The 27,286-nt window shown below is 39.8% G+C and overlaps 2 protein-coding genes across 5 annotated transcripts; both read right to left on the bottom strand.

Annotated features, from left to right (window-relative positions):
• Positions 1-934: 934 nt before the first annotated feature.
• LOC146565391 (protocadherin alpha-C2-like) lies at positions 935-8,918 on the bottom strand. Of its 4 annotated transcripts, none has more exons than XM_085288516.1 (3): positions 6,322-8,918; positions 4,966-5,002; positions 935-4,012 (listed from the first exon to the last, which is right to left on the bottom strand). In XM_085288516.1, the coding sequence occupies exons 1-2, from the start codon at positions 8,752-8,754 to the stop codon at positions 4,991-4,993; spliced, it is 2,445 nt and encodes an 814-aa protein (XP_085144642.1). In that variant the 5' UTR covers positions 8,755-8,918; the 3' UTR covers positions 935-4,012; positions 4,966-4,990. The 4 variants fall into 4 exon arrangements, with proteins under 4 accessions (XP_085144642.1, XP_085144643.1, XP_085144640.1 ...); XM_085288517.1 differs by having other exon boundaries at positions 935-4,009; XM_085288514.1 differs by lacking the exon at positions 4,966-5,002.
• Positions 8,919-17,381: 8,463 nt separating this feature from the next.
• On the bottom strand, positions 17,382-23,539 carry LOC146565390 (protocadherin-10-like). Its single transcript, XM_085288513.1, has 4 exons — positions 19,947-23,539; positions 18,947-19,008; positions 18,751-18,863; positions 17,382-18,440 (listed from the first exon to the last, which is right to left on the bottom strand). The coding sequence occupies exons 1-4, from the start codon at positions 22,461-22,463 to the stop codon at positions 18,169-18,171; spliced, it is 2,964 nt and encodes a 987-aa protein (XP_085144639.1). The 5' UTR covers positions 22,464-23,539; the 3' UTR covers positions 17,382-18,168.
• Positions 23,540-27,286: the final 3,747 nt, after the last annotated feature.

Raw genomic sequence — 27,286 nt, 5'->3', positions numbered from 1 at the left:
TGTGCAGTACAGTACTTATAAACATTGTAAAACAGTTAAACATTCTAGGAACCAGTGTGATTAAAAGTACCCTTTTGAACTGTAGTTGCACTCTGCTCGTGTTTATCACTGGTGGGTTGCACAACAATTTCAATAACATGGACTGCGTTGGTTTAAAAAACGTAGCTCTCCTGAGGGAAGAGTTGGCGGGAACAGCACTCAGCACATGGGATGTAGCCACAGTTGCACTGCTCATTTGCACTGACCTACTTCAGGATCTTTTAAAGCACAAGTTACTTAAGAACTTTTGGGCCTTCTCTATAGTATTGTGTAATTTTACAAGGTGCTGTATTTCTGAACTGACCAGCATACAGCTGAGACACAGGACTGTTTCTCAATTTTATTATCCAAATCTACTAGATTTCAGTCAATACTATCCTTAATAGTTTTATTATATACAGGTATTGATTTTGTTTGAAAAGCAAGCCAGATCATTACTGTGAAAGACACTGTAAATCACATCAATCCAGGTATGGAAGTTGTTATTATTTAGCCAGATAACAGATAGAAATTTGCTGTTATTGATAGCAGTGGCAATAGCTAGTGATACAAATTCACAGTACTCTCATACATGAGTCTGCCATAGGACTACAAACTAAAAGCCCTGTGTGGCCACAGCGAAGAGCAGACTACTGCAATTTGGCTCATGGCTTTTACTAATCCTGACAAAGCTATTATTTGTCTGCTTCTGTGATTTGAACTGCAGGCGCATCTCCTTTATTTAGTTTTCAATTTCCAAGAATTAGTACAGAGCGTTATAAAGAGAAACTGGGTCAAAATGTGTGTATGTGAGGGAATTTGAGAGAGCAAGGAAGAGGGGGAAGAGAGAACATCATATTGAAGAAGTCACTTCTGATCACTTCAGCTTCATTCTTCATTAGAGAAACAATAGAAAGACAGATTAAAAAGCTTTATTCAAACTAGCATGATCAGGCAGAACATTTAAGCCAAATAAGCAACATCAAAATCTGACAACTGACTAGACTTGAAAACAAAGCAAGACCATTCTCACCCATACTGTCTTTGATTCATTAAATGGGATGGAACTGGCTAACATTTGATGCGACTCTCAAAGCATACTGTACAGTCTGACTGGCAAATAAGTGAGAAGGAGAAAAGTAAAAAAAAAAACTGAGCTGTGTACGCATGAGAATTACTCACGTTTACAATACTGAGCACAAGCACCTCCTGTGCCATTCAGTCACAGTGAATACAGAAAATATCAAAAAAGTCTACTGTAGAAAAAACAAAGTACAAAGCACTTCATTTTACAGTAAATGCATGTTTTTTTTTGTTGCTTTTTTTTGTTTGTTTCTTTGTTTTTAACTGAAAACCTGCTCTGAAACCAAAAGGCTGAGCCCCACCCAACAAGAAATTCAAGGTATTGTATCATGGGTGTCAGTGTAATTTGTAATACTAGTGGAATGCCATTATTTCATTCATCAACAGTCATGTTTATTTTTTACAATGCAGAAGGCACACAAAGAGCTCATCGTATGTGCAATTCTAAAAAAAATCATTTTAAACACTGTTCGAATTGGTTCAGGCATGAATTAAACATATAAAACGTTCTTCACAGCGAGAAATCGTTTATTACGTGACATCGTTAGCCTGACAGACAGCCAGAAAGATGTGTTTATGTCTGGGAAGCCTGGTGCAAAAGAGAGGAAGAGAGGTTCAATTTCACTGACTCTAAATGTGAAGACTGATACTTCCTGAAATCTTCTACCTTCACTGCATTACTGAAGGGAGTGCTCCGATCACATTTAGATTCAGATTCAAAGTGCTGGCATCTGCTTAATGCTTTTCACGCTCCACGTATGGGTTCAGCAGATTTCTGAACTTGCAGAGTCTGCACTTTAATGCTGTGAGCATAATTAACACTGCGCTCTTCTTCTCATAATCCAATACTTTTACCACATACAGTTACATTTGATCAATTAGCACCCTAATAAGTGGTATTAATAAGCTCCTTGTTTCTGAGTCATGAAAGTCCTGGGCTTATTCGTAGTGCAACAGCGCTACTTTTGAGGTCAAGAGAAGTATTCTAGTTTTATTATTTATATATTAATATGTACACCATCAAAACAACATTACGTACACTAAACTACAAATATGCAACAAAAAATGCCCTCAAATAAGCTCACAAAAGCAGCATTAAAAGTTACTACCAAAAAATATATAAAAACAATAATATTCCTAAATTGCCATGCCTGTACCTGATATCCCTTTGTACCCTGGCAAAGATAAATACATTTGGATATACTTGCTCTATATTATTCCTTTGTTTTCATATTAAATTAATCAATTTGCACTTTGTGCAATGAGTGAACACAGTTATTATTTGAACTGTGAACTTTTAAGGAAATGAGCCCGAAGAGATGATAGCTTGTAATAAGCAAATCTTCTCACAGACAGTTAAACTGACATTTGATATTTGATTGTGTTTTTTCAAAATATGGTTCATTGTGTCTGAGAGTTGTACATGTCCCCCACTCTGGCCTCACCCCACTCTGTGATTACCTCAGTTAAAAAAAAAAAAAAAAAAAAGGTGTAAGCGCACCCCTCCTCCAGACCCCTTGCTTAGTACAACGTAATGAGACAAGCTCAAACTACAGTGTGAAAATGAAAATTGTTCAATATTTGTGTAGTTCAATATTTTTGTGTAGCTCATACACGTCAGATAAAAAACGTAAATCTGTTGTTAGTTAACTTTTGTAATCTTGTTATCGTCCCTATACGACTAATCTATCTACAATCAAATGAAAAGAGAAACAATGTATCACCTATAATGTGATTGTTTTTTTTTTAGTTTTCTTATCTTTCATTCTTTTTCATCACTTTGACACATTCATAACTTCTCTAGTACAACAAATACTGTTTAAAAAATTTAAAATTGAATAAAATCTTTTTTTTGCTCTTTTTCTTAGAAACTTACTACAGCTGTTTTCACACTTGCACTGTGGGCCTAAACTTTCCTCAGCATTAACCAGCAGAGCTCTACGTGAGAAAGCAAATGTCATTTTGGACATTTAACAGTCTTTACCCTGACAGCTCTTTAGTAAAAACACCATGTAACATCTGAATGCACCCATTTGAGACTAGAGCAGGTAATTGCCCAGTGAATTCACAGCAAGTGTGCTTTCTGCACACTCCGCCAAGGCAGCACTCTCGTCTATCTGGTAATGAGAAAGCATCTGACACCGACTATTCCCCTTTTGTGTGCTACATGTGAAAAGGGCAATTGTAGACAATGTCCTTCAGTAATTCTCTCAATATTTTCTGGAGCACATGTGTGAAAACAGCTCAACTAAAAGCATATGAATCTTACTAACCAGCAAGACCCATAATAGAGTAGAAACGTCTTATTAAAAACCGAAAAAGAAACAAGACAAAAAGGCTGAATCAGTGACATAACCAGCTGCAGTTATGTTATATCAGTATTATGGAAGAAGTATATTCACCCTGATTCACTTGTATATTTAGGTTTAGGCATATTTTGAACTCTTGCTTATATGAAATGCTGCCTGACTTGAACTTAAGAATATTGCAAAGTACTGAAGGTTTCTACAACTACAACACTCAGCTTAAACTCTGGAGAAAAAAGGCAAAATTGTCTATTTAAAAGTTTCAGAACATCATGAAGGGAATGATTTATGACATGAGGTCTGCTCAGTAATGTCCACATATCCTGCCAGAAACTATTTCAAATTGTTGTCTGAATACTTAGTTGTAGAATCATGCAGATTCATGCTTAAAAGATTAACAAAGCTGGAAGGCTGAGGTGGTTAGTGGCCAATGGAGGAAGCAGAGAGAAAGAACAGCTGGAGCAGAGGGACTAGCAGATGTTTTTTTTGTTTCTGGTTTTTTTTTTTTTTTTTACATCTTCTTTGTGAGTCACAGGGAAGATTTTTTAGCCAAAGACTCCCATGAAGAGATGATTATATCATGGCAGTTCTCTTCTGGGCCCCTGCTGAGAGAAAGAACATAGAATTAGCAAACACAGGAAGTAAGTCTTAATATAAACTTACAGAAAGTCCTCACTCATGCAACAGTGGATCGTGACTGGTTACTGCCACCATCATTGACATGTCAATAGACGTTAGGGACTTTTAAATTGAAAGATAAGTCACTAAATCAATCATAATCAGGATTGTTTTTTAAATTTGTTTTTTAAAAAAAAAAATCAATCTACAAATTTAAAAATACAAAAAAATTTGTTTGACTAACATACATGACTAAAATAAAATATCAAAGTCATTAACTGAAATAAGGGAAGCAGAAGGTGTGACTAAAGCATGCACAAGCAAGCATCACAATGTGCTATTTGATATTTTGGTATGCCAATATTAAACTGTCTAATGTTTTTTTGACGTGGGGGGAAAAGAATAGGGCATAATTCATTTGCGACATTTAAAACGTCACCTAACAGAGTTTATATGTGGAGATCTGAGTTTATATAGTCACTGCTCTCAGGTATGCTGAGAATCCACTCAGGGCAATTCATTCTTTAATCCTTTTTTTATGTCTGTGCCATCACTTTTGCCCTGAATCTCTACCAAGCTAGCCAGATGTGCGCAACACAGATCTGACAAGCAGCCAATTTTATTCTAATCTCAGCTCTTGTTATAAGCTGATACATGGTTTTCTCACTTCAGAGACCAGCCAATTTAGATTTTAATGCTCACAGTAGCAGTGAATTAGAGGGGAGTGTTGTTTTTTTGTGGGCTAGTGTAACCTGTTCTATTTAATCAGGAAAATATCTTGGGAAATGATTTCAGCAAAAAAAAAAGAAGAATCAGAAAAAAAAATTGTATAAAATCCAAATTTTTAGAGCCAAACGAAGAACGAACACCAAATAGAAAGAGATAGAAAATGTCTACACAATTATAGTGGCTCTACAGATGTAGTTAGCAACCAGCATACCTCCAGTTGTAGAATGGACTTCCTTTCATTTTGAGTACTTAAGAATAGAAAAAAAGAGACAAATTCAGTGGTAATGCAGACACTCGAACTCACGCTCACAATACATCCACATCATACATGGGTGTTTGTCTCTTTCCCTCCATATGCCCCCGTACAACATGCATATTTATGCTGATCATTCAGCGGATCACTCGATTCAGTTTACTCTGCAGGTCCAGCTGTACAAACAGAAACAACATCTGGATCATTTTTTTAGCATCCATGCATTGTTGATAGTCTACAGTGTGCCAGAACACTGCTAGAGACTCAAGAGGCATCTCGCTTGTCCTTGAAGACAACCCTCCCACGTCTGATCTTCTTTGTAGTACTCCCCCTCTTGCACCTACCAGTTATGCTATTATTCTGTGCTATGCATCTGCAGTACATGACCTACATGCTACATAAGACATCAAAAAGTGACAATTTTTTGTGGGGTGGACTTGTTTGGCCTAATTATGCAATAGCAGCACTGATGATTTGCTCTAGAAACACATGCTTGATGAAAAAACTAAACTAAACTAAATAAATTGAGCTGTCCTCTTACTTGTAACTTATTTCCAATAATTTTGAAAATAGGTGCATTATTATTCATTACAATATACATTTCACTTGATTAATGTCAATGAAATTACTTATAGTCATTATCAAATTCATCCATTCTAAAAACTTTAGCCCCACTTTTATTTTCAACTCATATCAGATTTCAGACTGCAGAGAAAACTAGCCCATCAGACCCATGACACAGACCCAAGGTAAATAATAGAAAGCGCTTTGATTTTTCAGTCAGTCGTGTCATCCTGAATGCATTTCAAAGTACAAGCGAGGAGTCACTGCAGTGGAAGAAGTACTAAGATCCTTTGCCCAAGTAAAAGTACCAGTCCTACACTTTTAAACAGCCTGAATTAACATTCAAAATCCTTCATAAATATTATTATTAAACACACTGAAAAATGACACATTATTACATATTACAGTACGTCATTTGATTTATATACAGTTCAATAGTTTAAACTAAGCCAGAGGTTGGCCTCCTTCAGGGGATCCCGAGACTTGGTAAAATCTTCACTTCAGGATTAACCTCAAACTTGCAATATTTACTTCTGAAATGTTGTCGAGTATAAGTACAGTATTTCTGATTTATACTTGAATGCAGGTTGAAGGAAACTTCAACTCAAGTGTTTTCACGCTTGTATGCTTTTCATACAAGTTTCACACAAGACAGATACAAACTTTATAAGATTTATATATATCTTTTCCATATGGGCAATTTCAACGTTTTTAAGCTTTTTACCAAACCCATCCGATATTTCTACATACCTCCAGTGTTGATGCTCTGGAATCTGTGGTCTCACTTGGCCCTATGCTCCTGGGTATGCTGGAAACAAAATACCCAGCTCCTTTGGGAATTATGGGCTGTCTCACGACCACTTTGCCCTTTCTGGTCTCTGCGAGGAACAAGCTGTACCAGTAGGCATCGCTGGAGATCAGCGTGGAATCTGCGATAGTGGAGCTTCTCTGGCTGATCACGCTGTTCCTGCTGATCACGCTATTTCTATTGGCTGGAGGGATCTTGATGGCCTTTGGCTTTGGTTTTTGACACTTGAGCACAATAATAACTAAGATGGTTATCAGTAGCAGAAAGGACACGGCTCCTAAACCGATCACTAAATAGAGGTTTAGGTCAGTGAACATGTCATAGTCTAGTGGAAGCTCTGTAGTCTCTGAAAAGGCCATTGCATGTTCCACTGTTGATATCTTGATGGTGACAGTAGCAGAAAGAGAAGGTTGACCATTGTCTTTAGCAACAATTACCAGCCTCTGTTGTCTTGGATCTCTGTAACTAAACATCCTTGTTGTCCGGATCTCACCGTTGTACTGATCCAGGCTAAAGAGGGTTGAATCGCTGATCTGAAGTAGCTGATATGTGACTCTGGCGTTCTGCTCAGAGTCTGCATCAATGGCGATCACTTTGGCCACCAAATGTCCCTTATCAGTCGACCTCGGTATCACCTCCTCTACAACAGAGCCCTGTGCGCGCCAAGGTGACACTATGAGAGGGGTGTTGTCATTTTGATCCAGAATAATAATATGCACGGTACAATTGGTGCTCAGCGGGGGAACACCAGAGTCTCTTGCCTCAATGTGGAAAAGAAAGTCCCTTTCTCTCTCATAATCAAAGGTCTTCAGGGCATAAAGATCACCATTCTCAGGATTGATGGAAAACAACATCGACATAGAAGTGTTAACGATTTCTTTCTCCATTATGAAATAAACCAAGTACTGGTTCTCATTCAGATCTGGGTCAAATGCGCTCAGAGATGTCAATAATGCCCCCGGTGGATTGTTCTCCATGACATGGATTGTGTAGAACGACTGGGAGAATGTAGGTGCATTGTCATTGATATCCAGTATCTCCAAAGTGATGGTTTCATTTTCCGATAAGGGTGGCACACCTTTGTCTGTCACTCTCAGTATGATGTCATATTTGCTTATTACCTCTCTGTCCAGTGGTTTTGACACTAGCATTTCAAAGTAACCCTCAGAGGACTTGCTTAAGAGAAACGGTAACGTTTCTTGCCTATTTAGAGAGAGCTCCACTTCTCCGTTGGCTCCAGAGTCCCTGTCGCTCACACTGACCACTGCAATCAGCGTCCCTACAGAGACATCCTCAGTCAGCGAACTTTTCAGAGACTTGATAGTCACTTCAGGGTAATTATCATTGAGATCTGTCACAAACACTGTGACTTTACAGTGTCCGGACAGAGGGTTCGTCCCTCTGTCCTGTGCCTGTATGTGCATCTCAAAACTCTGACTCTCTTCATAATCGATCACCCCCTTCACCTTGATCTCACCTGAATTTGGATCAAGTGAGAATAGCGCTTGTGTCTTCTCCGATGTGTACAGTGTGTGTGAGTATACCAACTGGGCGTTTGTGCCTTCGTCTAAGTCTGTTGCATTTAAGGTCATGACCACCGTTCCTGCTGCCGAGTTCTCCGAGACATTGACTGCATATACCGGCTGACTGAATATGGGGGCGTTGTCGTTGATATCCAGGACGTTAATAATGATGCTGGCTGTGCCGGAGCGAGGAGGCACACCTCCATCCACAGCGGTTAGAATTAAATCGTGAACAGCATGCTCCTCACGGTCCAAATTACCACTAAGCACTAAATCGACATATTTGGAGCCATCGCTGCCGGTCTGGATGTCGATGTTGAAGTATTTGCTTTCACTGAGATAGTAGGTCTTGATTGAATTCGCCCCCACATCCGCATCCACGGCGTTTGTCAGTGAGAATCTCTCACCGGGAAGGGTTGCCTCCGAAATGTCTAAGTGCATTGTCTTTCTGCGAAACACCGGCGCGTTGTCATTTATGTCCATAATTTCCAGCTCGATGTTAAAAATGCGAACCGGGCTTGAAAGTATGACATCCATTTTCAGAAAACACGAGGTTGTTTTAGTCATGCATATGCTTTCCCGGTCTATCTTCTCGCGGATAACCAGCTCCCCCGTATCTTTGTTGATGTCGAGGTAATTTTTACTGTGAATGACATCGAGTTTTGCTTTGCGCTCCTCCAAACTGCGAATATCCAGACCCAAATCTGTGGCCAGATTAGCAACAAAGGAACCCTCTTCCATTTCCTCCGGAATAGAGTACCGAGTGATGGAGAGCGCAAATCCCCACATTGCAAAGAACGAAAAAACACCCACCACTAACCGTGTCCGTAAAGATGCAGGGATAAGCGCCATCGTGTTTTGGTATATATCTTATTATTATTTTAAAGGAATTAATGAAACAAATCCGTTCTTACGCTCAAGTTGTCTTGATGTAGGGGAGCGCCGGTGTCATTCATTGCCTCCACGACTTGTAGCTGTAGCTGCAGCAGGCCATTTACAGCACAGTGCCGCTGGAGGAGGAGAGGGGGGGCTCTCACAGCCCTGCTCTGCAGGGGCGTATGCAACGTCTGAGCAGGGCTTGAGCAGACTGGCGAGGTCTCCTCAGTGAAATTAAAGGGTGCCCATATGGAACCCTTCTTTCTTTCTTTGTGTTTTTTAAAGAATATTTTTGGCATTTTGTGCAACAGCTTGCATCATGTGTTGTCTAATAGAGCATAGAGCAAAAAAAAAAAAAAATAATTGATTGATTAAAAATTAAAAAAAGAAAAAAGAAATGGATGGCTGGCTGACAGATGGCTGACTGGATTAAAAAACAAAAAAACAAAGAAAAAACAGCAACAACAGCAATAATAACTAGTTCCGGTTAATGTATTTTTAAAAATTAATATTTGATAATTAACTCATTCTTTGCATAATAGCAGCGTCTTTGATTAAGAGCAAATCATAAATTTGGTGAGCATGTGTTTGCTCATCTCTGGTCCTCTGATGTTATGAAAGTCCATTCATTCAGTCACTTCCACTTTTCAGGGTAGCAGGAGCCTATTCCAGCTGTGATAGGGCAAGAGGCGGGGTACACCAGTCTGTCACAGGGCTAACACACAAAGACAGACAACCATTCACACTCAGGAATTGAACTCAGGACCTTCTTGCTGTGCAGCAACAGTGCTAACCACCGTGACACCGTGCTGCCTGTTATGAAAGTCAAACAATATAATCAATTGAGTCAGAAGAGTTAACAGAATCATATCCCTTTATGTCTCATTTTTAAAATCATGTTCATTTCATCACCGTCGTCGCTCTGTGATGCCTTTCTGTGTGGAGTTAGCATGTTGTCCCCATGTTTGCGTGGGTTCTGTCAGGGACTGGCAGTTACTGGGGTTAGGTTAACTGGTGATTCTAAAATTTGGCATCAATGTGAGTGTGAATGTTGTTGCTCTCTTTCTCTGTGTTTGCCCTGTGTCAGACTGGTGACCTGTCCAGTATATCGGTGTACCCCGGTGTACTCCATCTTTCACCCTATGACAGCTGGAATAGACTCCAGGCCCCCTCTGAAGTGGAGAAGCAGAAGAAAAGGAATGGATGTCAGAAACGGACGCCATGGAGGTGTTGCCAAATTTATCTGCTGTAGCTCTCACTGTTACTTGACAAAGAAATGAAGGAGATGCTTTTTATGACCCTCAAAGGTGCTCAGCGGTAAACATGATACAGTGCAACCTAAGGCACCCACACGAAGAAGAAAAATGTACCAAAGTGCCCAAATGGATAGAGTATGTATGAAATGTAATGTTTTTTGTAAGTACCCAAACAACAACAAGAAAACACAATAAAGTGACTTTGAATGAAGAATGGGGCTTCAATTGGGGTGAGCTGAGGAAAAGTGGATACTGCAGTTCAGGACAGCGCCTCATTCATTTGAATGAAAGTTGCTTATCAGTGCATATACCAAAGGTCCTCCATGAGGTACTTACATCTGCTTCCACATTTTAGGCCCGTGAGCATGCACATTAGTTCTCATTTAGGACATGTGCAACCAAGACCCTCATTTGCTGAACTGATTGACTTTCTGTTGGCTCCCAGCACACATGAAAGGCCTCTGATAAGATAATCATGCAGCTGTTACAGACTCTCCAGAGCCAAATTAAATGAATTAAACAGCTTGAAAAAAACAAACAAACAATAATTTCGGATGCTCTGAAAAAAAAGTATCCATCATCTTACAAGAGTTCTTTTTCCAATGTATGTGTAAGGGACAAACGATCTTCGGATCAGTGTGCATCATGTGCATTGTTCGTGTTCTGCTTTTGATTCTATTTTCAGGTTTTCTTAGTTTTAGATATGATTACTTTTTTAATCATTAAATATAGTTACTGTTTCACTTTTCCTGCCCTATTGTGTTCTATGTGTCTGTGGTTTAATCTCAGTTTCGGTGTTAGGTGTGCCCTCATTTTGTTACATCCTGTTTTATTTGGGCAGCTTCAGTCGCTTGTGTTTGTTCCCAGCTTGGTTTCTTGTCTTCTTGGATTAGTTTCAGCAGTATCTCATTACCCTGGTGTTTCGCATATCCTCTCCTCCTGTGTCTGTTTTCAGTTTGCTTTAGTTCATTGTCCCTTTGCATTCTTTTCCAGGCTGTTCTCTGAAGACAGCCCTCTGCTGTCGCCCCAAGGTTTTGTGGACTTTGTTTTTGGCTGCCACTTGGAGTGAAAAAAGCTAATCACTTAATAAATCATTTGGATCCACGAAACATTCGAACATGACAGAGTATCCTTCTGACCACTTAATGCATGCATTTCCAGTGAAACTGCTCCCTAGAGGCCCATGCAAACTTTTTCAGTTTGCTTGAGCAACTGAAAAATGCAACTTGCATTTGCAACAAGAAAGATTTTTAAAGGGTTATTCTGTTATTAATGGCCAAAAAGAGTCAAGCTCTTAAAAAATATGCTAAATGGAGGTAATGATTCAGTCAAAGGTTAAAGTTCCAAAAGCAAGGGGAAAAACAGAAGATTGTTTGCAATAAGGACAAAGAGTCCAACTTGAAAATCCAGGCATATAAAAAATATATATATAAAAGCTTTAATCATTTTAAATGGTCACATTTTGTTTCATGTATATTTTAAAACCATCTAAAAGTGTTATTTTAAACTGGAGATGCAGTCTTTTTTCTTCTTCTTCTTTTTTACTAACTTTACTGATGAGATGTCAGTGAAGACAACCCGTCACCCTTTAGTTTAGCTTCTTTTTTTTTTTTTACCTCCATGTCTTCATGCAGCCTGAGTCTCTTCTACTAATCCTGTGATGCAAAGTTTCCTTTTCCTTTTGAGCTAAGCTACTGCAAAGAAGCTTCAGTCTCCCCCTTTAATACAGCCTATGCAGCATACAGTGCTTCTCATTATTTCTCCTAGCTGTCATATTTTTACTTGTCAGCTTTTTCTGCAAGCTTAAACCATTTTGTGTTGACATGGCAGATGACAAGATGAGGGTGATGCTTAATCTCTCTCTTTTCCTTTGGCTCCATCCAGTGACAACACAGAAAATTACAGAAAACACCGTACATGCAAAGCACACACCATGTTGTCTTTAATGCATTTGAAAGAATTGCTCAAACACTTTGCTCCTGTGCCATATATGTAAACACTGTTATGTTTTTATTACTATCATGAATTCTTTCAATCTTTCCATGAGTTGACTTTGAGTCTGTGCAGAAAGTAAAATATAGTTCATTACATACCTTCTGTTGTTGGCTGTTTTCCTCAACTTATAACCGCGATTGCCAGGGCAGCAGCTTCACATAGCCCACTGTTTTTGCGTTTTAATTAATTTTAATTAATTATGACACGTTAACTCATTTTAACCTTTTACTCAAGAGGAGGAAGAGATCAAGCTCCTCACCAAGCGTAACAAGAAGCACCACATACGCCATCTGAGCCTTAATTAGGAACAGAGATTTACTGAATCAGTTTGTTTCAGCTTGTTTAATCATTTGCTAGAAAGATTACAACTACAGGACTGTGCAAAAGTCTTGAACCAACCCTAATTTGCAAAGTGCCCCCCCTCACACCCCATCCTCCCATCCACATTAAATGTATTATTTAATTATGTATATATCCATGATAACTGGATACTTTTTTCATTTCATTTTGCGTTTTCAGCAGTCCTTGTACCTAAGCATTTTTTGTTTGTTTGTTAAACACTATCTATGAATCATTCAAACATAACAAAAGCATCCTCCTCAACCGATTAACCAGTGTTGTGTCTACATATAACAGACAACAAGCAAAGAACCAATTTGTTCACATTTCTTGCAAGTGGCAAGCTTAAAAATTAAATTTATTTATATGTATGTATGTATGTATGTATGTATGTACATGTATGTATGTATGTATGTATGTATGTATGTATGTATGTATGTACTCACTCATCAATATGTAAGGAGGCCAGGTACAACAGTAGCCATCTGTAAACCATGACAGAGGTTCTGTCATGCTTTGATGATGTGTTTCATTCAGTGGTCTTGCAGAACTTGTGAAAACTGACAAAATATGAAGGGAGAAAAGAACCATTAAATAATGACCAGCTGTGCAAATACTATCTGACTATCTGAAACATCTGATTGGCAACAGGTTAATTTTCAGTAATCTCAAACAGTGTGAAATCACCTTGACAGAGGACAGAACAAGAGACTACCCACGTCCAAAAAAGAGCTTTGAATGTCCTTCAAGAAGACTGGAGGACCAGTCCTGAAGACTACTTAGAAAAATTACAACAGAGCTTGTTTAAGAAATTTCTGGCTATGTTTTTTTTTTTTTTTTTTTTGGCTAAAAAAAAGGAAGTCATAACAAATATTAACTTTCCAACTCAGAGTGGTAAAACATCTGTTTTTGCCTTATATACTGGATTTCTGTTTTCAGATGTATCTCTCTGTTTTCAGGATCTTGCCTTGTTCTGGTTTCTCCTGGCAAAGTTTTCAAATATATACTTTTAAAACATTTGGAAAAAGAAACAAAAACAATGAGGCATAAACTTCTCAGAATATAACACAATTCAGGTTTTAATTTTTTAAAATAATGGAAATAGTAGTAAAACTTTCAAATGAAAGGAGATGTGCTTCAGGGAACATAAATTAAAAATTTCATTTGAGTCTGTTTTACATAATTGAATTAAAAAGCTGCACTATCAATGAATCAGTGCTGACTTCCAAAGATGTACATCTAACATAGATTGAACACTACACTGATCAATAATTATATAATATATTATATCAATATATTATTAGGCTTTATTATTAGGCTTTCATAAAAATGTATTTCAATTATTAAGGAAATTTTAAGAAAATTTCTTCATCTTTTGTTATTTTATATGTAACAGCAAATAACAGCCTTAACATGAATTTATTCCACTCCTAAACCCTTGCAAGGTTTTCTACCAACTGATAACTCAATCACTGATATATATATATATATATATATATATATATATATATATATATATATATATATATATATATATACACTGAACAAAAATATAAACGCAACACTTTTGTTTTTGCTCCCATTCCCCATGGGATGGACGTAGAGACCTAAAATTCATTCCAGATACACAATATAACCATCCCTCCCAAACAGTGGTCACAAATCAGTCCAAATGTGTGGTAGTGGGCACATCTGCTATATTGAGATAATCCATCCCACCTCACAGGTGTGCCACATCAGGATGCTGATCTGACATCATGAGTAGTGCACAGGTGTACCTCAGACTGCCCACAACAAAAGGCCACCCTGGAATGTGCAGTTTTGTCTCACAGCAAAATGCCACAGATGCCACAAGCAATGAGGGAGCGTGCAATTGGCATGCTGACAGCAGGAATGTCAACCAGATCTGTCGCCCGTGCATTGAATGTTCATTTCTCAACCATAAGCCGTCTCCACAGGCGTTTCAGAGAATATGGCAGCACATCCAACCGGCCTCACAACCGCAGACCTCGTGTAACCACACCAGCCCAGGACCTCCACATCCAGCAGGTTCACCTCCAAGATCGTCTGAGACCAGCCACCCAGACAGCTGCTGGAACAATTTGTTTGCACAACCAAACAATTTCTGCACAAACTGTCAGAAACCGTCTCAGGGACGCTCAACTGCATGCCCGTCGTCCTCATCGGGGTCTTGACCTGACTCCAGCTCGTCGCCGTAACAGACTTGTGTGGGCAAATGCTCACATTCGATGGCGTCTGGCACGTTGGAGAGGTGTGCGCTTCACAGATGAATCATGGTTCACATTGTTCAGGGCAGATGGCAGCTGAGAATGTCCCAGTTCTTGCATGGCCAGCATACTCACCGGACATGTCACCCATTGAGCATGTTCGGGATGTGCTTGACCTGCGTATACGACAGCGTGTACCAGTTCCCACGAATATCCAACAACCTCGCACAGCCATTGAAGTGGAGTGGACCAACATTCCACAGGCCACAATTGACAATCTGATAGACTCCATGCGACGATGTGTTGCACTGCATGAGGCAAATGGTGGTCACACCAGATACTGACCGGTTCTGGGTCCCCAGACCCCCAATAGCGCAAAAAACTGCACATTCCAGGGTGGCCTTTTGTTGTGGGCAGTCTGAGGTACACCTGTGCACTACTCATGATGTCAGATCAGCATCCTGATGTGGCACACCTGTGAGGTGGGATGGATTATCTCAATATAGCAGATGTGCCCACTACCACACATTTGGACTGATTTGTGACCACTGTTTGGGAGGGATGGTTATATTGTGTATCTGGAATGAATTTTAGGTCTCTACGTCCATCCCATGGGGAATGGGAGCAAAAACAAAAGTGTTGCATTTATATTTTTGTTCAGTGTATATAACCCCTACAACCGTGCAGGGGCCTGTCCTTCCATGATGGTTCCTCGTCTCCCTCCTCTTTCTTGGGTTTCTGCTGCCTGAGGTATTCACTGAGCACTCGGTCAGTTGGGGCCATCTTCCCAATGTATTCTTGGATGTTCGTTGTCTCATCCTGGACTGTGGTGCTGACACTCACCAGTCCCCGGCCCCCTTCCTTCCGCTTAGCGTACAGCCTCAGGGTGCTGGACTTGGGGTGAAACCCTCCATGCATGGTAAGGAGCTTTCTTGTCTTTATGTCAGTGGCTTCTATCTCCTCCTTTGGCCAGCCTATTATCCCAGCAGGGTACCTGATCACGGGCAGGGCGTACGTGTTGATGGCCCGGATCTTGTTCTTACCATTCAGCTGACTCCTCAGGACTTGCCTGACCCTCTGCAAGTACCTCTTCATGGTTCCCATATATATGTATATATATATATATATATATATATATATATATATATATATATATATATATATATATATATATATATATATATATATATATATATATATATATATACTACTTGCGTAGTAGCATTCCAACAACGCCCTGTAAAACACCCAGCACGCCCCTGCGGGCGGTTTATCCTTCAAGCTCGGGTCCTCTACCAGAGGCCTGGGAGCTTGAGGGTCCTGCGCAGTATCTTAGCTTAGTGCAATATACATATATATATATATATATATATATATATATATATATATATATATATATATATATATATATATATATATATATATTGCACTTCCTATCAAACCACAAATTACACATAACAACTAACTTACCAATTAAAAGAAACAGGAACGTATTTAATATTTATTATTATTAACGCATTTAAGACACACCAAAACACACCAGAGATGTATGAAGTAAACGCGCCCTCTGGTGGAGATTAGATGAAATCCCTGCACTTGGCTGGAGATGTGGGAGCTATGGATTGGTGGGGGGAATAGTCACTGGAGATAAATGAAAATAAAGCAGCACAGATTTGGCTGTGAATAGATTTTACACAGAGCAGAAGCTGGGCATATGCTGTCTGTCCCTGCTTAGAGCACATGGGACTGCTAAGCTCGGCTGTTTTTGGTTATGATACAGTCAAAGATAAATCTTGGCTTCGTTATCTGTCATTTCTGGCAGGATGTTGTTACGGGCATAATTGGACTTGTTTTCTAAATTCCTAATAGTCTCTGTATAACAGAGTAAAATTTTCTTTTTTTTCCAGGTTTTATCCTCATGACTTGATTTTCAGAGTCCAAAATGGCCCTTGGCACTCAGCTTGAAGCAGTTCACTGAGGCAGTCAGGCCCTAGCCCATGATTAACCCACTAGCCTGTAATAGCTCAGTTAAAGACAATGGATCCTGTGGATAATTCCCACAGTGCAGTTTAAAAGCTGTGTCTTTACTAAGGAAAGCTTCATGAAGAAGGTTAAAAGGCATTCAAAGCCATATGCCCAAACACATCATAGTTTTATCTTTAAAATATGACTGGATGCTTCACCTCTGGAACCAGTGGAGCCCAGCATTAGTGTCAGCAGCTGGCAAAGAACAACTGATTTAATGTGAAGATTAGATTTTTACTCATCGTTTTCTAAAAGCGTTTTAATGGAAGACCACATTGAAGTCGTGTCTTTTAATAGGTAGCAAAAAGAACATCTATTTGTTTCACTCTTACACCATAGTGCACTGATGTAAATGTAAATGGGATCTTATATAAGACTTTTGTACTCTATCTGAACACTCGAAGCGGTTTACCTCATTCACGCTAACATTTACACACATTCGTACCCCCACTGGGGCACTGGAGAGCAACTTGGGGTTAGTATCTTCCCCAAAGACATTCAGGATGCACACTGGAGCAGACGTGGTTCAAACCACCAACCTTCAGATTACTAGTTGACCTGCTCTACTACCTGAGCTACCCCATGTGCATAGTTATTCATGGTGAAAGTGACCATCACTTTTGAGTCACATTAACTTCCAAAGTTAACTTTGGTTCTTCACATAGCCATAAAAATGTAGCAGCTTTGTCGAAAGAGCCCCCCCCCCCGAAAAAAAGAAAAAAAAACCATAACAAAAACAAATGAAGTTTTTTGAGCTGGTCTCAAGTTTATTCATTCATTCTGTACATAGCATATATACAGAGTAATAATTCCTACTAAGAATAATTATGTAAACACTCATTAATATACAAGCCCAACCACTAATAATGAATACATCATGAATACATGCAACCCATAAGTGAATTATGTGCTCTTATGCTTTCCACTTACTGTCCAGGAGCTGTAAGTCTTTTGCCATAACCTTACAGGATCTGCATCACTTCACTGGCGTTATTGCCCTTCAAAATGTCACCAACAATTCACTGTGACGTGTTAGTGTGATGGTCGACTGCACGAGACAGAGGAAATATATTATAGCTGTGATGTTATTCCCTGTAACAAAATCCCTCAGTGTAAGATGTACAGTTTCAGTGCTTACACTCTTCAACTTAATCCTCTTTTTTATTTATATTTGACAGATTAATTGCTTTAATTAAAAAAAAAAAGATACACATTACATTGCTTTTCTCGACTTCTCTTTCGGTACATTTCCATACTGTTTTGCATTGCCTGTGCATTATGGACAGTAAATGGATAAAGACATGCAGGATACTAGTCGCACAAACCTTTTATTGTCGTAGTAAAACAGTTGTAGTTTTATATTTTAGAAAATAAATCACACCTTAAAAGTACATTTGTTAAATGCTGGTTATTAATAGAAACCTATGAAAGGTACTGCTAGCACAGTTACAGTAGTTTATTCACAGCTTTGACACACAGAGAAGCTACGGAAACATGACCAGTACATTGACAACAAGTGTTTGGCATGTCCTCGCTGACGTTTTGGATTACTTAAATATAGAATTACTTATATGACTGCCATCTTTGTCAAAAGATTGTTCATAGTTTGAGATGAATTTCTTTTTCTTTCCAAAAGTGGAGAAGGTGTTGTATACGTCCAGTTCTCCTCTTGGTGCCAGCTTCAGAGTGCTGTATCCAGTTGTGGTGCCCGGAATGTACACGTTGTGCTGGTAGTCCGGTGTTTCAGGATGAGGCTGTGTGGACTTGTTAGTCCATGAATAGTTTGGAGCTGCTCCCTCTTGAAGAGGCATCTTGCAGTCTGTAAAAATATGCATGCATTAAAATTTGCTTTTGGAGATTATTTCTTCATATTTAAATACAGTCTTTTTGATTTGAATAAGGCGGTTTTAAAGGCATTTTCTTAATTTTTTTTGTGCAAATAACACTTCTTTCAGGGACTTATAATCCTCATGTTGATGCATTAAAATTCCCCCGGTTTAGGGGCCTGGTATTATCTCCCTTTTGGTTTTTAATGTCGCAGTAAATCCTCAGGCACAGAAATCCCAGCCACACCGCCACCCTCGTTTACATGAACAATAATGTGCCAAAATTGCACATCTACCACCCACCATTCATGTGGTTCCCCCAAGTCCAGTACTGTGGTGCCACAGAGCAGGAAAACCCATCAGAGTCAAATTTTGGTTGGCGTGAAAGCGTGCCCTCCATATTTGCTGAGCTATACCTGGAAAGATAAGAGAAATAACAGAAGTGTAAATTCAAGTGTGTGTGTGAGTGTTTGCCCAACTGAATCAGCTATGTACTCACCTCTTGTATGCCGAGTTGCGCTGGTTATTGGTCCACGTCCAGTCCTTGTTTGAATACTTGAGCTGCCAGTTTAAAACATAAAGAAACTTTGAATATCAGTGAGAACTTCAGGGAGAACACTGCTGTGTAGGTGTAGTCTTGTTGGCTGTCAGCGGTGGATAGGTTTGAAGTTAAGAGAAAGCCAACAGAAAGTCAGTTTAAAGCTTTAAACCTGTGACACATTTTTTTCTGTCTTACATATCTTTTGCGACTGTCAAACATAAAAGTAAGGCTTTGAAAAGTGATAAAGGAGTTACTGCTTAATCTGAGAATATGTGGCTAATGTGAGGTGCAGACACTAATGCTGCTGACTAGAGCACAAATGCGCCAGGAGTTGTGTTAACATCAAAAGATAGCTTCAAGTTGGTGATAAAAACGTGTATCTCTTTTATCCCTGCAGCACCTTTTATGCCCGTGTTACACACCTTGTCACACTGTGATCTTCCAAACAGCAGGGTAGCTTACTGCTACAAGGTACAGGGTTGAGGCTGTATTTTCTATTTCATTAGTTACTAGGTGTAGAGTCAACCTCATTTGTTTTATTCCAAAAAAAAGGGATGAATAAAATAAAGTAGTAAAGTATATAATATATGTATGTATGTATCTTTATATGTAAATGTATCTATGTGTGTGTGTGTGTGTGTGTGTGTGTGTGTATGCGTGTACACAGCATACATAATAGCATCTAATCTGACTTTGGGATTTTACAGATTAGCATACATGTGTTTGGAAACCATCAGTAAAGTAAAGTAAATGATTTTGCTCCATCTTCTCCCAGCATATTAGATGTTTTATGGCAGTTATGCCTGTAGAAGGCCTATAAAATGCAGCATGGCAGGAAGAGGGCTGGGATGAGACATGACAGAGTGGATATAGTTTGTGATGCCTTAAAGTGGATAGTAAGACAGAGAAGGAAAAGCACTGTCTTAGTGTATTCATTCACTTCATTTCAGCACATTACCTCGTTTGGGGTTGCTGCTCTTTTGTTGGACAGCTCATTGTGGTCCAGCGCGCTCCATCCAGAAGTCAGGTAGTCTGTGCTCTTGGCATTATTCTGCTGAACTGACATTACCGGGCTGCACGGTTTTAGGAACATGAAGTCGCTTTTGGATGATTCCGGTGTCAGGCACATTTTGTAGCAATAGACCTGGGGGAGTGCGCCATTGCTGTTTACCTCTGACGCGCCCGTGGACATGCGGACATTTAAGTTGGACTTTTTGAACACCTCTGTGGTAGTGGATATTTCTGAACGAGAGCAGCAGCAGCAGCAGCTGATGGAGGGGAACTTGGACTCTTTGTTGGAAGGTCTGCCTTTCAGTCTCCTCACCGCAACGAGGACGATAATAGCCACTAGAAATGTGAAGGACACTGCGCCCAGAGACACGATTAAGTACAGTGTAAAGTTGGTGCTGTGATGTGGGCTTAGTGACAGGTCACCCAGATCGGGCGGGGAATCTGGCAGGCTGTCAACCACTGACAGAATGATGGAAACTGTGGCCGAGAGGGGTGGCTGACCATTGTCCTTCACCAGAATGACCAGTCTATGCCTCGTGGGGTCTTTCTCCACTAACTGGCGTATCGTCCTGATTTCGCCCGTGTAAAGAGCAATGCTGAACAAACTCAGGTCTGTTGCTTGGAGCATCTCATAGAAAAGCCTCGAGTTCTGACCCGCATCTGCGTCCTCCGCGCTGATTTTGGTAACGAGATAGCCGGCGTCAACTGATCTGGGCACAGTTTCGCTGGGCGCAGTGCCGTTTTGCGGAACATGTGAAACTATAACAGGTGCATTGTCGTTTTGGTCCAAAATGAAGATGTTCACTGTAACGTTGCTGCTCAGAGGCGGGAATCCCGCGTCTTGAGCTTGAACCGTGATCTGAAAGTTTTTGAGTTGCTCGTGATCAAAGGATCGCAGCGCGTAAATGTTACCGTTGTCTGAGTTTACGGACACATACGTGGACACGGGCATTCCGTGTATGTCACCTTCTAGGACTGAATATGACAAGTACGCATTTTGACCAGAATCGGGATCCAGTGCAGTCAGCGCACAAATAGACGCCCCCGGCGCGTTATTCTCTGTCAGATACACAGTGTACGAAGGCTGTTTAAAGTTCGGCGTGTTGTCGTTCACATCAGACACTTGCACTAAAATTGTTTTCCTGGTGAATAAAGGAGGGGAACCCATATCTCGGGCAGTGAGAGTGATGTTGTACTCCGCGACTGCCTCCCTATCCAAAAAATCGCAGGTAACCAAAGTGTAGTAATTCTTAAATGACGAGTGGAGCTGAAATGGGACGTGATGAGGAATCTCGCAGTCCACATTCCCGTTTTCACCTGAGTCTTTGTCCATCACGCTTATGACGGCTATTACCGTCCCGGGAGGAGCGTCCTCCTGCACAGGTGTGGATACAGATGTTAAGATCACCTCTGGGAGGTTGTCATTTTTATCCAAAACGCTGACCAGCACTTTACAGTGAACTGCTACGGCAGATGGGCCTTTATCTTTAGCCTGGACATAAATTTCATGCATCCTGGTCTTTTCATAATCTATCACTCCTTTGACTTTGATCTCCCCCGTTTCTGAATCCACGCTGAAAAGCTGGCGCACCTTGATGGGAGCGTGGCCACTGAATGAATAGCTGATATCAGCGTTGGAACCCTCGTCAAGATCGGAAGCGTTAAGTTTTATAACAACTGTACCTTTGGGCGCGTTTTCGGCCAGCCTCACTCTGTAAAACGACTGATCAAACACAGGCGCGTTATCGTTTGCGTCCAGAACGGTGATGTCAATTTGCACAGTGCCTGATCTCTCCGGTGCGCCTCCATCCACGGCCGTGAGCACCATCTGATGCGCACTCTGCTGCTCTCTGTCCAGCGGGTTTTGCAGAACTAGCTCTGCAAATTTACTGCCGTCACTGCGCGTCTGTATATCCAAGAAGAAGTGTTCGTTTACACTTAACAAGTAGGTGCGGAGGGAGTTGGATCCCACGTCTAAGTCTTGTGCGCTCTCAAGTGGGAAACGGGAACCTGGCGCAGATGACTCTGATATGTCCAGATTAAATTCGGTCCACGGGAAATTAGGGGAGTTGTCATTCACGTCCAAAATTTCTATCTCTACCCTGTAGAGTTCCAGTGGGTTTTCTATAACCACTTGCAAGTGAAAAGAGCAGGACAAACTCTGCTCGCACAGTTCTTCGCGATCAATTCTTTCATTGACGAACAAAACTCCATTTTCCAGATTTACCTCCACATACTGCTTCTTAGTGCCAGAGACTATCCGGAATCTGCGCGCGGAGAGCTTATCCAAATCCAAACCCAGGTCTTCTGCAATATTGCCAACAAAAGCTCCATGCTCTAGTTCCTCTGGGATCGAGTAACGTATCTGTCCCCAGACTGCATCCAATAAATACATGAACAATGCCAAATAGTAGACTACATGCCATTTCCCACTCAGTCTTTTCATCGCGCCCTGTATGTCCATCTGTAGGCAGAAGCAATTCGGCAACTCACAAGGACTATGTCTGTAGTGTACTCATAAAAGATGATTGAATCTGAACTGTCCAACATACAGCCGGGATAAAACTTGACACTGGCTGGACTGGAACAGCCACTGCCTGCCCGAGAGAAAAGAGAAGAGAAGAGAGAAAGGGACGCGCAAGGGCTACTCGCCTGCCTCAGATTACTGTGTCTGTGAGTGTGTGTGTTTATTATTGGCCCCACTGTTCCAATAGAGGAGAAACGACATCTGGTGGGATAATCTTTCGCCTACTAGCCTGATCAAATTTATGTCACAGTCTCTAGACTTTGACTGCAGGTCAAAAGTACAACATTCAATTTCTTATAACAGAGTATAAAAGTGAAATGAAATCGGACATAAGCACACCTTACTGCAGTGTAGTCACGCTAACCCACAAAACTGGCAAAAAGTTATAATTGTGCAATGTAATCAAACTACTTTCAGATTTTCAAAAAATGCCTTTACTATATCAAAATAAGGAAATAAAAAGAGAACAAAAATGATCCTGCTACAAATGACTGAGAAATTAATAACACGTGTAGAAACTCATAAATTTGTTATCTTATAAAAAAAAAATGGAACTGTGATAACGATTTATTAGAATAACATCGGTGTAAGAATCTCGTTTTAATCTTTGTCAGGTTAGAGGAAAATAAAAGGGAAAAACAATCAGTATATATTCATTTATGGCAAAACATCAATGAAGATTCAAAAGGTTAATGTCATTCTGACTGCGAAGTCTGTAAGCTGTAAAAATGTTATGAATAAGCGCAAACCCCATCAAAGTACCCTGGCAGGCACTGTTACTGTTTAAAACATCTTTTTCCGAACATATTTCAGTGTATTAGTACTTAAATAGAGCAGTTGCATTATGTTTACTACCCACCTCAATGCTTACTTCACCCATTTGCTCAGAAAAAAAGAAAAAAAATCCCCATTCCCCTGTTTAAAACTGAAAACACAATCTGTCCGCAGGAATGAAACTGCAGCAGATGGTGAGGTTTTCTACTGGCTCATGCTCTTTTTAATTAATGGAATGGAGATTAGAGGGCATTTTCCCTGGATCATTAGTGAACAGTGGAATTAAGACATTTTGTGAGGAATAATCCCACGGCTATCCATGCGATGCACATGTGGTTTTCTCTCAGTGGTCATACTGACCTGCTTTTCATAGCCTAAGTACATGGCATCACTTACGCATAGCAGAAACTAAGTAGCTGGGATAAGGGGACACAACCACCACATTTAGGGATCAAAAACACAAAAGAGATTATCTTACTGTCACCCCCGACTCTTTCTCTCTCTCTCTCTCTCTCTCTCTCTCTCTCTCTCTCTCTCACACACACACACACACACACACACACACACACACACACACACACGCACACACCTCACTAAAGGGCTAAAGTAGACTATCAATCCCTTTGTCTTTAACCACTTTTCAGCTTTAAAACTGCAGGATTAGAAAAGGTTAGCCTACTTTTGCCTTAAAAAACCCCAGAAAAACGTTGGAAACAGTGTTTTGCATTCTGCTTAAATGGTCTGCTCATCATGTAACATGCTCTGAGTGCAACTAATCATTTTGAATTCCATTTAACCCTTTAAAAAACTATTGCAGATGTTACGCATCAACTGGCATGAAACGCCGACAGCCAACTGACAACAATGTCTTTTCACATGATCGACTGTCATGGTTCCAAGGAACATTCATAGCTACCTATCCTGTTTTTCTTGCCACAAAGTGTTTAGATCCCCCTCTTGTGTTCCTGTTATTTCATGGACAGTCACCGAATGGGGAAGAGGTGCTAAACACAAACATTGGATGGTTTGTAAATTGCTATGAACAGCATAAATTTCCACAGTCTGGTAAACAGGAAAAGGTTGCTAATAATATGCCAGTCTAGTGTGCATACATTCATATAGGGTAGATAAGAAAGTAAGTGGTGATTTGAGTTCATCAAATGCACCCAGTAAAAGAGGAGAAAAAAGAGGGTTTACTTCAATTTGTGTAATCCATCTGTAAACACAGATTTTCATTAAAAGTAATTGAACAGTCTTGAAAAGATCCATTTGGATATTACCTCATGCGTGCGTTTGATTGTGTTTTTTATTAAAGTCTTTGTTGCACTGCAAAACTGTTGTTCTTTACCCCACAGAGTAACAAAAAAATCAGTTAATGAAAGAATGGAGAGGAAATTAGATGTTAAGGCCTTTGTCTTCATTCGATTTTTACAGAAATTGCTGTGCAGCAAGAATCGGCATACTATTCATCATAAAACTAGCACAATGACAGGTACTTTTTAACATAACACAGCAGTAAAATCACATTGTGCCTGTGCTGTCTAAAGTCTCCTCAAGGTTTTACATAAAACCCTTTCCTCCCTGGACCAATAAAGCAGAATTCTTTTTTACGTGATAACATTATGTCTTGCTTTATCTTTATTTTGCATTTCCCCGAACTAAAAAACACAAAACAAAACAAGTCAAAAAGAAATCTTGTACTAATATCACCCTTCATTGGAAAAAATGAGAAGTCAGAAGTCAACATATGAGCCAATTAGTGGATATAAACCCAGCTCTACTAGAAGGACCTCTGAATTGGACTGTTTGGCAATATACGGATTGAGTGTAATATTATAGTAATTAGTATTCTTTCAGCATCTTATTTCTATATCTCTTAAAACCAAATAAGAGTAAAAACATGGCAAGGTGCAAAAAATGGATACAGATCTGCAATTCCAGTTAGATTCAAATAATTCACACACCATTCTGACTCCTAACCCCCCCCCCCCCCCCCCCCCCAAACCAATTCACACTAAACCTCAAGCTTAATTAGGCAAATTTAAACTTTATTCATTTTTTCATTAAGATTTTATTTGCAGATGACTAAAACTATGAAACACGTAACCCATGACTAGACCGTTTATTAATATTTCTTACACAGGTCTATTATTGCCACTGCAAAGTCACAACATTTTCTGACTTTGCAGTAAATAATAATAGTCGTAGTCATCACAGGTGAGAAACATACACACCCTAACAGCAGGAAATGCCTTTGCCTCTAAAGAAGAAAGTTCGTCTTAATCCTTCAGGCTCAGAGATTATGGAATAATTCAGGTCACTGCCGGATACAGACAGCCTAAACAATTGCCCCCGCCAACAAGCAGATGTTTCTGTGCTACAGCTCACAAGCATGCTTCAACTCATAGACTGCTCACTCTGTGTAGAATAGTATTCTTCACTCATAGGACAGTCTGTATAGCATTTTGAGAAGTTTCTCCTTTCTTGCTGTATTCATAACTAGCAGGGATGAAGAATCAGACTGGAGACAGGAGTTGGGACTTTTCTTCAACGTCTTTGACCTGCATTGTTAATTTATCACGATAGCTTGGTATCTGTAGGTTGTTGAAAATGTTGTCAATGGCATTCTTATTTTGTCACTATAATAATTTGAAACAGGATGTGTGAAAAAAGACACTTTGGTGAAAATGAGGGTCTCATAGCTGATGACTGAAATTTTTTGTATTACTGATGATATATAATAGGCATATGACACTGTCTTCAAAGGCACTGAGTGAAATATTAATTGTGTCTTTGGATGTGTCGCAAAAGCCGCAAGATCTTTGTTCCCTGTTTGTTTCCCTGGACCGAGCATATTTGCAATCATACCAACCAGCTAAAGTGGCATTTCCTCACACTGGACATGTCTATTCAGTAATCAGTATGTCTATGTATTTCTGCTTGGGGTTTAGTAATTTTCATTTTCAGTTGCCATTTTAACTTTTTTTTTTTTTTTTTTTTTTTAGCAAAACACACCTGCTGCAATTACATGCCAATTCACTGGCTTGCTCAAAGAAGTAAACTCACACTGCTGGTTGTAAATAATATGGCAGGTAAAACCGATTTTTGTTCTTAAAACCCAGAGCTTGAGTCACATGGTGTTATTGCAGTAACCTGTAAACATTGGATTTAGGCATCAATGATTTTGTAAGAGATTTGGCCAAAAATTAACACAAAGTAAACATCTCAATTATGTGGCAAGTTGGGAATTTTAGCAGGGGTCTGTGGGGAGTGACTGACTTTTGAAGCCAGCTTCAACTCGTCATTGGCACTGACTTCATTTTTTAAGTCCCAGAGGCTGCCACATGGTTGTGTTCAAGCTTGATGAAAAGATACTTTTTAATTTTCCTGGGATTTTTTAAAATTGTAAAATTTTTATTCATTATTAAATGAATGAATACCATTAAGCTGCTTTCAGGAACTATGCCTGTTTGCTCACTGTTTCACTGTCATGGTATACAAAACTTTTCTCACTAGTTATTTACTCACTGGAATTGTGGCAATTGTGGCATTGGGCCAAGCAGCACGCACTTGAGCCGCATGAACAAGTTTGTGCGAAACCTTCTGTCAGCACGATCCGAGAGTTTTAAAAAAAATATCTTGTGACTTCAAGAATGCTTTGCTCTCTCAATTCATGAATATTGAGAGGGGTGGAGGTTAGATGACTGTAGAGAAATATCCATATCTTTCAGTACTCTTTGGTCTTCTAGTAGTTCTTGCAAAACTTTGAGGTGTTTTGGGGCTCATTATCCTGCTGCAGCATACTTCTCGATTCCTCCTCTCTCTGTTTTGTTTTATTTTGTCCTGTGGTCTGCCTTTCATGTGCCACAGAACAGGAACTTGCTGTAAACAAATTAGTCAGATCAATTTAAATATAATGCTTCTGAATTATTTACCAGTGAAATGACGTGGAAAAAACAAAGAGACCTTTAGCCATGTTTTGATGT

The sequence above is a fragment of the Mchenga conophoros genome, linkage group LG10 (assembly GCF_057382185.1).
Source record: "Mchenga conophoros isolate Kocher_MC1m ecotype Shallow Benthic linkage group LG10, M_conophoros_male_GT1.1, whole genome shotgun sequence".
In the NCBI taxonomy this organism is placed as follows: domain Eukaryota; kingdom Metazoa; phylum Chordata; class Actinopteri; order Cichliformes; family Cichlidae; genus Mchenga; species Mchenga conophoros.
This window is presented reverse-complemented; position numbering and strand designations above follow the sequence as displayed.

Bases quoted from the DNA above. Each gene is read 5' to 3' on its own strand.
- LOC146565391 (XM_085288514.1), bottom strand. From the start codon at position 8,754: ATGGCGCTTATCCCTGCATCTTTACGGACACGGTTAGTGGTGGGTGTT. The intron at 4,013-6,321 runs GTATGTAGAAAT...TCTTTCTCTCAG, and splicing joins CCAGAGCATCAACACTGGAG to CAGGGGCCCAGAAGAGAACT.
- LOC146565390 (XM_085288513.1), bottom strand. From the start codon at position 22,463: ATGGACATACAGGGCGCGATGAAAAGACTGAGTGGGAAATGGCATGTA. The intron at 19,009-19,946 runs GTAATGTGCTGA...TTAAACTGGCAG, and splicing joins GAGCAGCAACCCCAAACGAG to CTCAAGTATTCAAACAAGGA. The intron at 18,864-18,946 runs GTGAGTACATAG...TTATCTTTCCAG, and splicing joins CGCAACTCGGCATACAAGAG to GTATAGCTCAGCAAATATGG.